This window comes from Nerophis lumbriciformis, linkage group LG21 (assembly GCF_033978685.3).
Source record: "Nerophis lumbriciformis linkage group LG21, RoL_Nlum_v2.1, whole genome shotgun sequence".
Classification (NCBI taxonomy): Eukaryota; Metazoa; Chordata; class Actinopteri; order Syngnathiformes; family Syngnathidae; genus Nerophis; species Nerophis lumbriciformis.
This window is the reverse complement of record NC_084568.2, coordinates 30,153,120-30,167,500: the sequence shown is the minus strand read 5'-3', so window position 1 is coordinate 30,167,500 and position 14,381 is coordinate 30,153,120. Positions and strand designations below refer to the sequence as shown.

At 36.6% G+C, this 14,381-nt stretch overlaps 2 protein-coding genes across 3 annotated transcripts in view; both read left to right on the top strand.

Moving 5' to 3' along the window:
* Positions 1–1,360, top strand: part of hoxa4a (homeobox A4a) — a 2,952-nt gene extending 1,592 nt beyond the window's left edge. Inside the window, exons 1-2 of the mRNA XM_061982472.1 lie at positions 1–87; positions 400–1,360. The exon at positions 1–87 is cut by the window's left edge and continues 1,592 nt beyond it. Coding sequence (XP_061838456.1) covers positions 1–87; positions 400–719 — 407 coding nt within the window. The 3' untranslated portion in view covers positions 720–1,360. The remainder of the gene's footprint in view (positions 88–399) is intronic.
* Positions 1–14,381, top strand: part of hoxa3a (homeobox A3a) — an 83,386-nt gene that overhangs the window by 43,425 nt on the left and 25,580 nt on the right. The gene's annotated exons all lie outside the window — the stretch shown is intronic.

Sequence of the window (14,381 nt, the reverse complement as noted above, 5' to 3'; positions counted from 1 at the left end):
GCCTGGCCGGCGAGGTGTACCCCGGCGTGGCGAAGGGCAAAGAGCCGGTGGTCTACCCCTGGATGAAGAAGGTCCACGTCAACTCCGGTGAGTCGAGGAGCCTGCAGGCAAGGAGCGTTTTTTTTTTGGTGGCTGCGATTTACGAGGAGGGAGCAGCGGGGTCGGTAATTAAGGACCCTCGTAAATTTTATTGCCTGTCGGGGCTTTGTCGCGTCTTAACCCCGACTGGAGCGCAGCCAAGCCCCGCTGTTTGCTCGCCGCGTAAAAGCCGAGCCACCACGCAAGGTGCTTTTATTGTTATTTTTCAACCATTTTCTTAACATCTCTGCACCCCCCCCCCTCCCCTTTAACCCCCCCTCCCCCCTACCCACCCACCCACCCCCCGTCCCCACCCGTCAGTCAATGCCAGCTACACCGGGGGAGTGCCCAAGAGGTCCCGCACTGCCTACACCCGCCAGCAGGCTCTGGAGCTGGAGAAGGAGTTCCACTTCAACCGCTACCTGACGCGGCGCCGACGCGTGGAGATCGCCCACACCATGTGCCTGTCCGAGCGCCAGGTGAAGATCTGGTTCCAGAACCGCCGGATGAAGTGGAAGAAGGAGCACAAGCTCCCCAACACCAAGATCCGCTCCAGCTCGGCCTCCGCGTCCACGCAGCAGCAGCAGCAGATGAAAGCGGGCCAGCAGCTGGTGCCCACGCCGTGCTCCGTGGGTCTATAGTGCACCTTTTACCCCCCTCACACTCAACCCAGACTGAGATGGCAAAGAACAGGCGGATTTCAAACGGACCGAGTCAATATTTTGCTGTTATCTGCCGCCCAGAATTCCACTCCCCGCTCGTCTCGCCTTCAGCTTGTTGTTATTATTATTATAATATTATTATTATTATTATTATTATTACCAATGAAGGATTACGCACATGGATCAAAACAAGGTAGCATTAGAAATATTTTGTCCTATTTTTCCCCCCCACGGAGGATTATAATATACTTGAAAGTTATGATTTTTTTTTTTTTGTATAGTAGTCAGTCACATAGCGTGTGTGTGTGTGCGTGTGTGTGTGTGTTGAATGTTTCGTGCAGGTGACACGGCCCCCACACCGTAATGTACATAAAGACACGTGATCCACGAAGGCACAATAAGGAACAAAAAAGCATTTACACTCATATAGTTGTTTGTCGTGCACGTCTTTTCTCCACTGTGGACTCGTGCTCGTGCGTCCTTCCTTCCTTCTTCTTGTCGTCTTTTTTCCCCCCACCCGAAAAAACTGTGAACGCTCCGTGTGTGTGTTCGTGTCGTCTCCTAGTGACGTGTCGTGTAGACTGAATATGTCCCTGTGAAATAAACGTGTACTTCACTTCTGCAAGGCTGGACGTGGGTTTTGAGTATTCGGCACGTGGCGTGCGCAACGAGCCGTGCGTAAAAGTCCATTTTGGAAGAAAAAAAACAAACAAAAAACTACTGTACTAATTTTTATAAATTCAAACAAATACTCACTACGATTTCATATAATTTAGGGAAATTAAATGGATTGGAATTAATAATGCAAAATATTTCTTACTGCAGACTCTATTTTTCAATCTTGGTCATATCTTCTGGGATAGAACTAATTTATTTTTCATATTTTCCCTTCTGTCGGTGTTACTTTCACATAAAAAAAACAAATCTCTTGTCAATGTCACAAATTACAAGGTAAAAATATCCTTCCTGTGCATAACGCAGATGATATTTGTCAGAGTGGGCGTAAAAACACTCCTATTATGCAGGGCACATTTTTGTTTGCTCTATTTTTTTGTCACATTTAAAAAAAAAAAGAGGCTTTGTCGTGCAAAACACAAACGCCCACTCCAGTGGACATTTTTTTTTTGGTCTCTTTATTTTGTCACACTTACAAATTTTAGGTAAAAAAATGGCAGAGTTGTGCAAAAACACGTGACAAATTCCAAGGGGGTGGGATGTAACCCTGTTATGCAAAACATAATGTCCACTGCAGTAGACATTAGTTTTTATTATTTTCCACCTCTGTCAAAGCAGTTACACATAATAAATAAATAAATGAAAAAAAAAAAAAATATATATATTTTTAATTTATTTTTATATATTTTATAGTTATTTTTACTGTTATACAAAACACCGTAGTGGATGTTTGTTTTGGGGCTAAAAAGTGTGTGTGTGTATATGTATATATATATATATATACATATGTTTATACATATGTGTGTATATATATATATATATATGTGTTTATATATATGTGTATATATATATATATATATATATATATATATATATATATATATATATATATATATATGTTTATATATATATGTGTATATATATATATATATATATATATATATGTGTATGTCCACTGCAGTAGACATTAGTTTTTGTTCTTTTCCCCTCTATCAAAGTGACATATTTAAAATAAAATAAAAAAATAAAAAATATTAAAACAGAAACAAAACAATTATATATATATATATATATATATATATATATATATATATATATATATATATATATATATATATATATATATATATATATATATATATATATATATATATATAATTATTGTTTTGGATAACTGTTTTGGGGCTAATCCTTTTGAGCAGTTACAAAAAAATAAATAAATAAATAAATATATATATATATATATATATATATATATATATATATATATATATATAATCGAGCAGATACACATTTAAAAAATAATAAAAAAACAAATAATATATATATATATATATATATATATATATATATATATATATATATATATATATATGTATATGTATATATATATATATATATATATGTATATATATATGTATATGTATATGTGTGTATTTTCCCCTCTATCAAAGTTACATATTAAAAAAACAACAACAATATTACTGTAATGCAAAACACTGTAGTGGATTTTTGTTTGGAGGCTAATCCTTTTTACCAGAGTTACATTTAAACATACAGTATACTCTGGCATGCAAAGCACAAATGTCCACTGCAAAGGACACTGCAGGTTCTGATGAGGAAATAGAAAAATAATTCATCTTTGAACCCATAAACGTCAGCTATATTTTTGGTCTATTCCCTTTTTTCAGAGTTACACATGCATAAAGTCCACCCCACAAATGTTCACTGAAGTGGACATTAGTTTTTGTTCTATTCACTTCTGTCAGTTACACAGTTAGAAAAATACCCCTGTGGACATTTGTTTGTTATTACACATTTCAGAAACAATATACCCCTATTATGCAGAACACATACGTCCACTGCAGTGGACGTTTGCTATTCCCTTCTGCCAGTGACACATTTTGAAAGGAAACAACACCATATATCCCTCCACGTCCACTGTAAAGGACGCTGCAGGTCCTCACTGGAAGATGTCTTTTCTCTGGCGACACCTTCACAAACCCAAATGGTCAAACAGGTCCCTCCTGGCCCCCGGATTGTTTTCCCCGGCCCCGACGAGGCGACCCGGGCCCCTCTGAGTGCACCAGAGTGTGAGTGTTGCTCCCTACCTGCTACATCCAAACAATGACGGGTTCAAGCAGGGGACACGCCGCACTCGGACCAATCAGCAGTCGGCGGCCCTTCTGGCGACCCCTGACCTCTCGACACACACAACGTTCAGACCATACATCAGCGCCGAGACCCCCGAGAGTCTTTTCTTCTGCCGGCACATTGACCCCGGGGACGAGCAAAAAAAGAGCGCGTTTGAAGGTGTGAACGTGAATTCAAAAGGCTGGGAATTAAATCCCTGCTTAAATTAATGCAGAACTCACCTTTCTCATCACAACTATGCTCGGCCTCTTACAAGCCGGCGTCCACTGCGGTGGACGTTTGCGTTTGACATTCCAAAAGTTCTCAGCAGCTCCTCGCCGTGCAGAAGACGGCGCCGAGCGTGAGTGACGGCCATTTTGGCGCAGAGTCCGCGAAAAAGCTCCATCACAATTTTCAAGTCATTTGCCAAGCGAGGTCACTTCCAATGTGCTGAAATTTTAATTTGCTCATTGGTGTGGCTCGTTGAATAATGAATGCCCCGCGGGGTTAGAAATAGACGAGGAGAATGTGCCTTATTTTCATTTGACGGGATCCTCTTCAGGGCGCCAGTCGCTGTCTTCTGCTCCTCGCTTGACCCGTCATGGCTTGTAAGTACTTTGTGTGTTTGTGCACTGACTTTTACACAAACTTAACCTTTGTTGCAGTTCATATCTTGCATTAGTTGTTAGGAAGCAACATTTAGTTGAAAAAAACCCTCAAATTTAAGCTATTGACAACCAGCGTCCACTGGAGTGGACATTTGTGTTTGCACAACAGGCCTATTTTATTTATTTTTTAATCTAAAATGCGTAACTGACAAGAAAAATTAGCCAACATATAATTTTCTTCTTTTTTGCACAGAAGGGCTGTTTTCTTTATTTCTTATTTTATTTTTTTTAGAACAAAACACATGTCCACTGTACTGGACAATGGGAAAGGTAACTTTATCGTTTTAGGCACCATTTAGCCTCCCTAACACCGGCGTCCACTACAGTGGACCTTTACGAACATGCTGTTGTTTCATTTGGTTGATAAGAGTCGAACAAAAGTAATAATAAACGATAGCGGACAAAAGTCAATTTATGTTTTGTGCAATTTTTTTCTAAATGTGTAACTATGACAAAGAAAATAGACCAAAAACAAAAGTCCACTGTGGTGGACATTAGTGTTTTGCACAATAGGTCTATTTTTTTTCACCTAAGATGTGTAACTGTGTCAAAATAGATAGACCCAAAAACAAATGTCCACTAGAGTGGACATTTGTGTTTGCACAACAGCCCTTTTTTAATTTATTTTTTAATCTAAAATGTGTAACTGACAAGAGACATTGACCAAAATCACATTTTCTTGTGTTTTGCACAGCAGGGCTGTTTATTTTTTATTTTATTTTTTTAAGAACAAAACACATGTCCACACAATGGGAAAGGTAACTTTATCGTGTTAGGCGCCATTTTGCCTCCCTAGTACCAGCGTCCACTACAGTGGACCTTTACGAACATGATGTTTCATTTGGTTGAGAAGAGTCGAACAAAATAAATAATAATCGATAGCGAACAAAAGTCAATTGATGTTTTGTGCAAATTTTTTCTAAATGTGTAACTATGACAAAGAAAATAGACCAAAAACAAAAGTCCACTGTGGTGGACTTTAGTGTTTTGCACAATATAACTTATTTTTTTTCATCTAAGATGTGTAACTGTGTCAAAATAGATAGACCCAAAAACAAATGTCCACTGGAGTGAACATTTGTGTTTGCACAACAGGCCTATTTTATTAAAAAATTTGTATCTAAAATGTGTAACTGACAAGAGAAATGGACCAAAATCACATTTTCTTGTGTTTTGCACAGCAGGTCTGTTTATTTTTTTTTATTTTTTATTTTTAGAACAAAACACATGTCCACTATAGTGGACAATGGAAAAGGTAACTTTATCGTTTTAGGCGCCATTTAGCCTCCCTAGTACCAGCGTCCACTACAGTGGACCTTTACGAACATGATGTTTCATTTGGTTGAGAAGAGTCGAACAAAATAAATAATAATCGATAGTGAACAAAAGTCAATTGATGTTTTGTGCAAATTTTTTCTAAATGTGTAACTATGACAAAGAAAATAGACCAAAAACAAAAGTCCACTGTGGTGGACTTTAGTGTTTTGCACAATATAACTTATTTTTTTTCACCTAAGATGTGTAACTGTGTCAAAATAGATAGACCCAAAAACAAATGTCCACTGGAGTGAACATTTGTGTTTGCACAACAGGCCTATTTTATTAAAAAATTTGTATCTAAAATGTGTAACTGACAAGAGAAATGGACCAAAATCACATTTTCTTGTGTTTTGCACAGCAGGTCTGTTTATTTTTTTATTTTTTTATTTTTTAGAACAAAACACATGTCCACTATAGTGGACAATGGAAAAGGTAACTTTATCGTTTTAGGCGCCATTTAGCCTCCCTAGCACCGGCGTCCACTACAGTGGACCTTTACGAACATGCTGTTGTTTCATTTGGTTGATGAGAGTCGAACAAAAGAAATAATAAACGATAGCGGGCAAAAGTCAATTTATGTTTTGTGCAATTTTTTTCTAAATGTGTAACTATGACAAAGAAAATAGACCAAAAACAAAAGTCCACTGTGGTGGACATTTGTGTTTTGCACAATAGGACTATTTTTTTTTCACCTAAGATGTGTAACTGTGTCAAAATAGATAGAAACAAAAACAAATGTCCACTGGAGTGGACATTTGTGTTTGCACAACAGGCCTTTTTTAATTTATTTTTTAATCTAAAATGCGTAACTGACAAGAGAAATTAACCAAAATCAAATTTTCTTCTTTTTTGCACAGAAGGGCTGTTTTTTTTTGTTTTTTTTAGAACAAAACACATGTCCACTATAGTGGACAATGGGAAAGGTAACTTTAGCGTTTTAGGCACCATTTAGTCTCCCTAGCACCGGCGTCCACTACAGTGGACCTTTACGAACATGATGTTGTTTCATTTGGTTGATAAGAGTCGAACAAAAGAAATAAACGATAGCGGACAAAAGTCAATTTATGTTTTGTGCAAATTTTTTCTAAATGTGTAACTATGACAAAGACAATAGACCAAAAACAAAAGTCCACTGTGGTGAACATTAGTGTTTTGCACAATAGGACAATTTTTTTTCACCTATGATGTGTAACTGTGTCAAAATAGATAGACCCAAAAACAAATGTCCACTAGAGTGGACATTTGTGTTTGCACAACAGGCCTATTTTATTTATTTTTTTTTAATCTAAAATGTGTAACTGACAAGAGAAATTGACCAAAATCACATTTTCTTGTGTTTTGCACAGCAGGGCTGTTTTTTTTTTGTGGTTTATTTAGAACAAAACACATGTCCACTGTAGTGGACAATGGGAAAAGTAACTTTATCGTTTTAGGCGCCATTTAGCCTCCCTAGCACCGGCGTCCACTACAGTGGACCTTTACAAACATGCTGTTGTTTCATTTGGTTGATGAGAGTCGAACAAAAGAAATAGTAAACGATAGCGGACAAAAGTCAATTTATGTTTTGTGCAAATTTTTTCTAAATGTGTAACTATGACAAAGAAAATAGACCAAAAACAAATGTCCACTGGAGTGGACATTTATGTTTGCACAACAGGCCTATTTATTTATTTTTTTATTCTAAAATGTGTAACTGACAAAAGAAATTGACCAAAATCACATTTTCTAGTGTTTTGCACAGCAGGGCTGTTTTAAATTTTTTTTTTTTTTTAAAAGAACAAAACACATGTCCACTGTAGTGGACAATGGGAAAGGTAACTTTATCGTTTTAGGCGCCATTTAGCCTCCCTAGCACCGGCGTCCACTACAGTGGACCTTTACAAACATGATGTTGTTTCATTTGGTTGATAAGAGTCGAACAAAATGAATAATAAACGATAGCCGACATGTGTGTTCTGCACAACAAAACTAGTTTCTACCCTGCGGGATTTGTAACTCGGACAAATCTCCATTTGTGTTTTGCACAACAAAGTCATTTAAAAAAAAAAAGTGTAACTAAGACAAAATAAATAGACCAAAAACAAGTGTCAGTGGAGTGGACGTTTGTGGTTTCGCATTATAGCGCCATTTTTAACCCCGCCAAAATGTGTAACTCGGACAAATCTCTATTTGTGTTTTGCACAAGGATATACATTTAAAAAAAGTGTACTCTGATGAAAGAAAAAGACCAAAAACAAAAGTCCACTTCAGTGGACATTTGTGTTTTACATAGCAGCACTATTTTCCAGCCCTTTAAATTGTGTAACTGACAAAATTCTATTTGTGTTTTGCACAAGGCAATTTATTTCTAAATGTGTAATTCCGTAAAAGACCAAAAGCTGTGGTGGACAATTTGTGTTTTACATAGTAGGGCTATTTTTTTGCCCAAATTGTGTAACACAGCCAAATTAAACCGAACACACACAAATGTCCTTGTGTTTGGCATAGCAGGGCCAGTTTTATATCTGAAATGTGTAACTCTGACAAATAAATAAGCCAAAAACAAGTGTCCAATGGAGTGGACGTTTGTGTTTTGCACAAAAGGGCTATTTTTAACCCCCTGAAATTTGTAAATCTGACAAAAGTCCATTTGTGTTTTGCCCAAGGCAATTCATTTGTTTTTCTAAATGTGCAACTCTGACAAAAGAAAGAGACCATTAATGTCCACTGGGGTGGACGTTTGTGTTTTGCACAACATGGCTATTTTTTGCCCAAATTTTGTAACGCAGACAAAATAAACCGAACAAAAACAAATGTCCTTGTGTTTTGCACAAGAGGGCTATTTTTATATCTGAAGTGTGTAACTCGACATAATAAATAGACCACAAACACATTTGTGTTTTGCACAAAAAGCTATTAAAAAAAAAAAAAAAAGTGTGACAAATAAATACACCAAAAACAAATGTCAACTGAAGTAGACGTTTATGTTTTGCTCAACAGGACTATTTTTAACCTCCTGAAATTTGTAACTCTGACAAAAACACATTTGTGTTTTGCACAACAAAGCTATTTAAAAAAAAGTGTAACTCTGACAAATAAATAGACCAAAAACAAATGTCAACTGGAGTGGACATTTGTGTTTTGCACATTAGGGCTATTTTGTTCACCCGAAATGTGTAACTGTGTCAAAATAAATAGACCAAATGACAAATGTCCACCCCATTTAAAAAAAAAAATGTAACTCTGACAAATAAATAGGCCTATAACAAGTGTCCACTGAAGTGGACGTTTGTGTTTTAAACAGTACGGACATTTTTTAACCCCCTGAAATGTGTAACTCTGACAAAAGTAAATTTATGTTTTGCGCAATTTTTTTTTGTGTGTAATTATGACAAAGAAAATAGACCAAAAACAAAAGTCCACTGTGGTGGACATTTGTGTTTTGCACAATAGGACTATTTTTTTTCACCTGAGATGTGAAACTATGTCAAAAGAAATAGACCCCCCCAAAAAATGTCCACTAGGGTGGACGTTTGTGTTTTGTCTTTACAAAAGTCCATTTGTGTTTTGCCCAAGACAACTATTTTTTTTTTCTAAATTTGTAACTCTGTAAAAGAAAATAGAGCAAAACAAAAGTCCACTGGGGTGGACGTTTGTGTTTTGCACAACATGGCTATTTTTTGCCCAAATTGTGTAACGCAGACAAAAGGAACTGTACAAAGACAAATGTCCTTGTGTTTTGCACAATAGGACTATTTTTTTCACCTAAGATGTGTACCTGTGTCAAAAATGAATACAAAATAAAAAACCTTTGGGTTTTGCACTACAAGGCTATTTTTGCCCACACTGTGTAATGCAAACAAAATAAACCAAACAAAAACCAACGTCCTTGTGTTTTGCACAACATGGCTATTTTTATTTCTGAAATGTGTAACTCTGACAAATAAATAGACCAAAAACAAGTGTCCACTGGAGTGGACGTTTGTGTTTTGCACAACAGGGCTATTTTTATTTCTGAAATGTGTAACTCTGACAAAAGAAATAGACCAAAAACACATTTGTGCTTTGCACAACAAAGCTATTTAAAAAAAAAAAAGGATAACTCTGACAAATATTTAGACCAAAAACAAAAGTCCACTGGAGTGGATGTTTATGTTTCGCACAATATGACTATTTTTGCTCACCTGAAATGTATAACTGTGTCAAAATAGAATGTCCACCCTATTTCTTAAAAAAAAGTGTAACTCTGACAAATAAATAGCCAAAAACAAGTGTCCACTGGAGTGGACGTTTGGGTTTTGCACAACATGGGTATTTTTTGCCCAAATTGTGTAAAGCAGACAAAAGAAACCGAACAAAAACAAATGTCCTTGTGTTTTGCACAATAGTACTATTTTTTTCACCTGAGATGTGTAACTGTGTCAAAATAATTACACCCAAAAACAAATGTCCACTTGGGTGGACGTATGTGTTTTGCATAACATTGCCATTTTTTGCCCAAATTGTGTAACACAGACAAAATAAACGGAAACAAAAAACAAATGTCCTTGTGTTTTGCACATCAGGGCTATTTTTATTTCTGAAATTTGTAACTCCGACAAAGGAAAGTGTCCACTGGAGTGGACGTTTGTGTTTTGCACAATAGCGCTATTTTTAACCCCCTGAAATATATAGCTCTGACAAAAGCCAATTTGTGTTTTGCGCAAGACAATTTTTATTTTTTCCAAAATGTTTAACTGTGACAAAGAAAAATACCAAAAACAAATTTCCACTGGGTTGGACATTTGTGTTTTGCACAATTGGACTATTTCTTCACCTGAAATATGTAACTGTGTCAAAATAAATAGACTCAAAAACAAATGTCCACTGGGGTGGACGTTTGTATTTTGCACAACATGGCTATTTTTTGCCCAAATTGTGTAACGCACAACAGGGTTATTTTTATTTCTGAAATAAAACAAGTGTCCACTGTAGTGGGCATTTGTGTTTTGGACACTAAGGCTATTTTTTGCCCAAATTGTGTAACGTACAACAGGGTTATTTTTATTTCTGAAATAAAACAAGTGTCCACTGTAGTGGGCATTTGTGTTTTGGACACTAAGGCTATTTTTAACCCCCTGAAATGTGTATCTCTGACAAAAAGTCAATTTGTGTTTTGCCCAAGGCAATTAATTGTTTTTTCTAAATGTTTAACTCTTTAAAAGAAAAAATACCCCAAAAAAATGTCCACTGGGATGGACGTTTGTATTTTGCACAACATGGCTATTTTTTTGCCCAAACTGTGTAAGGCAGACAAAATGAACCGAACAAAAACAAATGTCCTTGTGTTTTACATAGCAGGGCTATTTTTATTTCTGAAATGTTTAACTCTGACAACAGGAATACACCAAAAACAAGTGTCCACTGAAGTGGACGTTTGTGTTTTGCACACTAGGGCTATTTTTAACACCCTGAAATGTGTAACTCTGACAAAAGTCCATTTGTGTTCTGCCCAAGGCAATTAATTTTTTGTTCTTAAATGTGTAACTCTGTAAAAGAAAATATACCGAAAAAAAATGTCCACTGGGGTGGACGTTTGCGTTTTGCACAACATGGCTATTTGTTTGCCCAAATTGTGTAGCGCATACAAAAAAACCCGAACAAAAACAAATGTCCTTGTGTTTTGCACAATAGGACTATTTTGTTTCACTTTAGATGTGTAACTGTGTCAAAATAAATAGATCTCAAAGCAAATGTCCACTGTAGTGGACGTTTGTGTTTTGCACAACATGACTATTTTTTTGCCCAAATTGTGTAACGCAGACAAAAGAAACCGAACAAAAGCAAATGTCTTTGTGTTTTGCACAACGGGGCTATTTTAATTTCTGAAATGTATAACTATGACAACAGAAAAAGACCAAAAACAAGTGTCCACTGGAGTGGACGTTTGTGTTTTGCACACTAGGGCTATTTTTAACCCCCTGAAATGTGTAACTCTGACAAAAGTCCATTTGTGTTTTGCCCAAGGCAATTAATTTTTTGTTCCAAATGTGCGACTGTAAAAGAAAATATCCCAAAAACAAATGTCCACTTGGGTGGACGTTTGTGTTTTGCACAACATGGCTATTTGTTTGCCCATATTGTGTAGCGCATACAAAAGAAACCGAACAAAAACAAATGTCCTTGTGTTTTGCACAATAGGACTATTTTGTTTCACCTTAGATGTGTAGCTGTGTCAAAATAAATACACCCACAAACAAATGTCCACTGGGGTGGACGTTTATGTTTGGCACAACATGGCTATTTTCCCCCCCAAATTGTGTAGCGCATACAAAAGAAACGGAACAAAAACAAATGTCCTTGTGTTTTGCACAATAGGGCTATTTTGTTACACCTTAGATGTGTAGCTGTGTCAAAATAAATACACCCAAAAACAAATGTCCACTGGGGTGGATGTTTGTGTTTTGCACAACATGGCTATTTTTTTTTGCCCGAATTGTGTAACACAGACAAAAGAAACCGAACAAAAACAAGTGTCCGTGTGTTTTGCACAACATAGCTATTTTTATTTCTGAAATGTGTAACTCTGACAGCAGAAATAGATCAAAAACAAGTGTCCACTGGAGTGGACGTTTGTGTTTTGCACACTAGGGCTATTTTTAACCCTCTGAAATTTGTAACTCTGACAAAAGTCCATTTGTGTTTTGCCCAAGGCAATTAATTTTTGTTCCAACTGTGTAACTCTGTAAAAGAAAATATACCAAAAACAATAGTCCACTGGTTTGTCACAATAAGGCTATTTCTAACCCCCTGATATTTTTTTACCTTCGACAAACGAATGTGTCCACTGGAGTGGACGTTTGTATTTTGCACAGTAGGGCTATTTTTAACCCCCTAAAATTTGTAACTTTGACAAAAGTCCATTTAAGTTTTGCACACAGGACTATTTCTCCACCTGAAATGTGTATTTTTTGGTTCTAAATGTGTAACTCTGTAAAAGAAAATATACCAAAAACAAATGTCCACTGGGGTGGACGTTTGTGTTTTGCACAACATGGCTATTTGTTTGCCCGTATTGTGTAGCGCATACAAAAGAAACCGAACAAAAACAAATGTCCTTGTGTTTTGCACAACACGGCTATTTTTAATTCTGAAATAAGAATAGACCAAAAACAAGTGTCCACAGGAGTGGACGTTTGTGTTTTGCACACTAGGGCTATTTTTAACCCCCTGAAATGTGTAACTCTGACAAAAGTCTTGTGTTTTGCCCAAGGCAATTATTGTTTGTTCTTAAATGTGTAACTCTGTAAAAGAAAATATACCAAAAACAAATGTCCACTGGGGTGGACGTTTGTGTTTTGCACAACATGGCTATTTGTTTGCCCATATTGTGTAGCGCATACAAAAGAAACCGAACAAAAACAAATGTCCTTGTGTTTTGCACAACACGGCTATTTTTAATTCTGAAATAAGAATAGACCAAAAACAAGTGTCCACGGGAGTGGACGTTTGTGTTTTGCACACTAGGGCTATTTTTAACCCCCTGAAATGTGTAACTCTGACAAAAGTCTTGTGTTTAGCCCAAGGCAATTATTGTTTGTCCTTAAATGTGTAACTCTGTAAAAGAAAATATACCAAAAACAAATGTCCACTGGGGTGGACGTTTGTGTTTTGCACAACATAGCTATTTTCTTGCCCAAATTATGTAGCGCATACAAAAGAAACCGAACAAAAACAAATGTGCTTGTGTTTTGCACAACACGGCTATTTTTAATTCTGAAATAAGAATAGACCAAAAACAAGTGTCCACGGGAGTGGACGTTTGTGTTTTGTACACTAGGGCTATTTTTAATCCCCTGAAATGTGTAACTCTGACAAAAGTCCATTTGTGTTATTTTTTTGTTCTTAAATGTGTAACTCTGTAAAAGAAAATATACCAAAAACAAATGTCCACTGGGGTGGACGTTTTGTGTTTTGCACAACATAGCTATTTGTTTGCCCATATTGTGTAGCGCATACAAAAGAAACCGAACAAAAACAAATAGGACTATTGTGTTTCACCTTAGATGTGTAACTGTGTCGAAATAAATACACCCAAAAACAAATGTCCACTGGGGTGGACGTTTGTATTTTGTACAATAGGGCTATTTTTAACCCCCTGACATTTGTAACTCTGACAAAAGTCAATTTAAGTTTTGCACACATTTTTTTCTAATATGTGGAACTATGACAAATAAAATACACGTTTGTGTTTTGCACAACATGGCTATTTTTTTGTCCAAATTGTGCAACGCAGACAAAAGAAACCCAACAAAAACAAATGTCCTTGTGTTTTGCACAACACGGCTATTTTTATTTACGAAATGTGTCACTCTGACAACATAATTAGACCAAAAACACATTTGTGTTTTGCACAACGAGCCCCCCCCCCCCCCCAAAGATTTGTGACTCTGACAAATTGGTGCTATTTTGGGGCAAATGAAATCGACCAAAAATAAATGTCCACTGTAGAGGACGCTGGCTATCAGGAGGTTCTATAAAAAAACACATTTTAAAACATTTTAATTAATTTATTATATATTTTAGCAACCTAAAGTACACTAAATCGATTTAGGTAGTGAAAAATAGGCCTTCAAATAATCATAATGGGTGTACTAAGAAATGTGTGAGTGACACTTTACGTCCGATGTGTTTATTTGACATGAGCAGAGGCACTAAGAGGAACTCTCGGGCGTCCAAAAAGTTGTCAGGACAACTCCAATTGAAAGGTCCAAAGAAGAAGTCCACACAATAGAGACGCGTGAATGATTCACGTCTCGTCCTCGGGGCAGAAAGCAGCCTGCGTGCTTCCTATTATATGAATTATTATGGCTGCATTAGTTTGCTC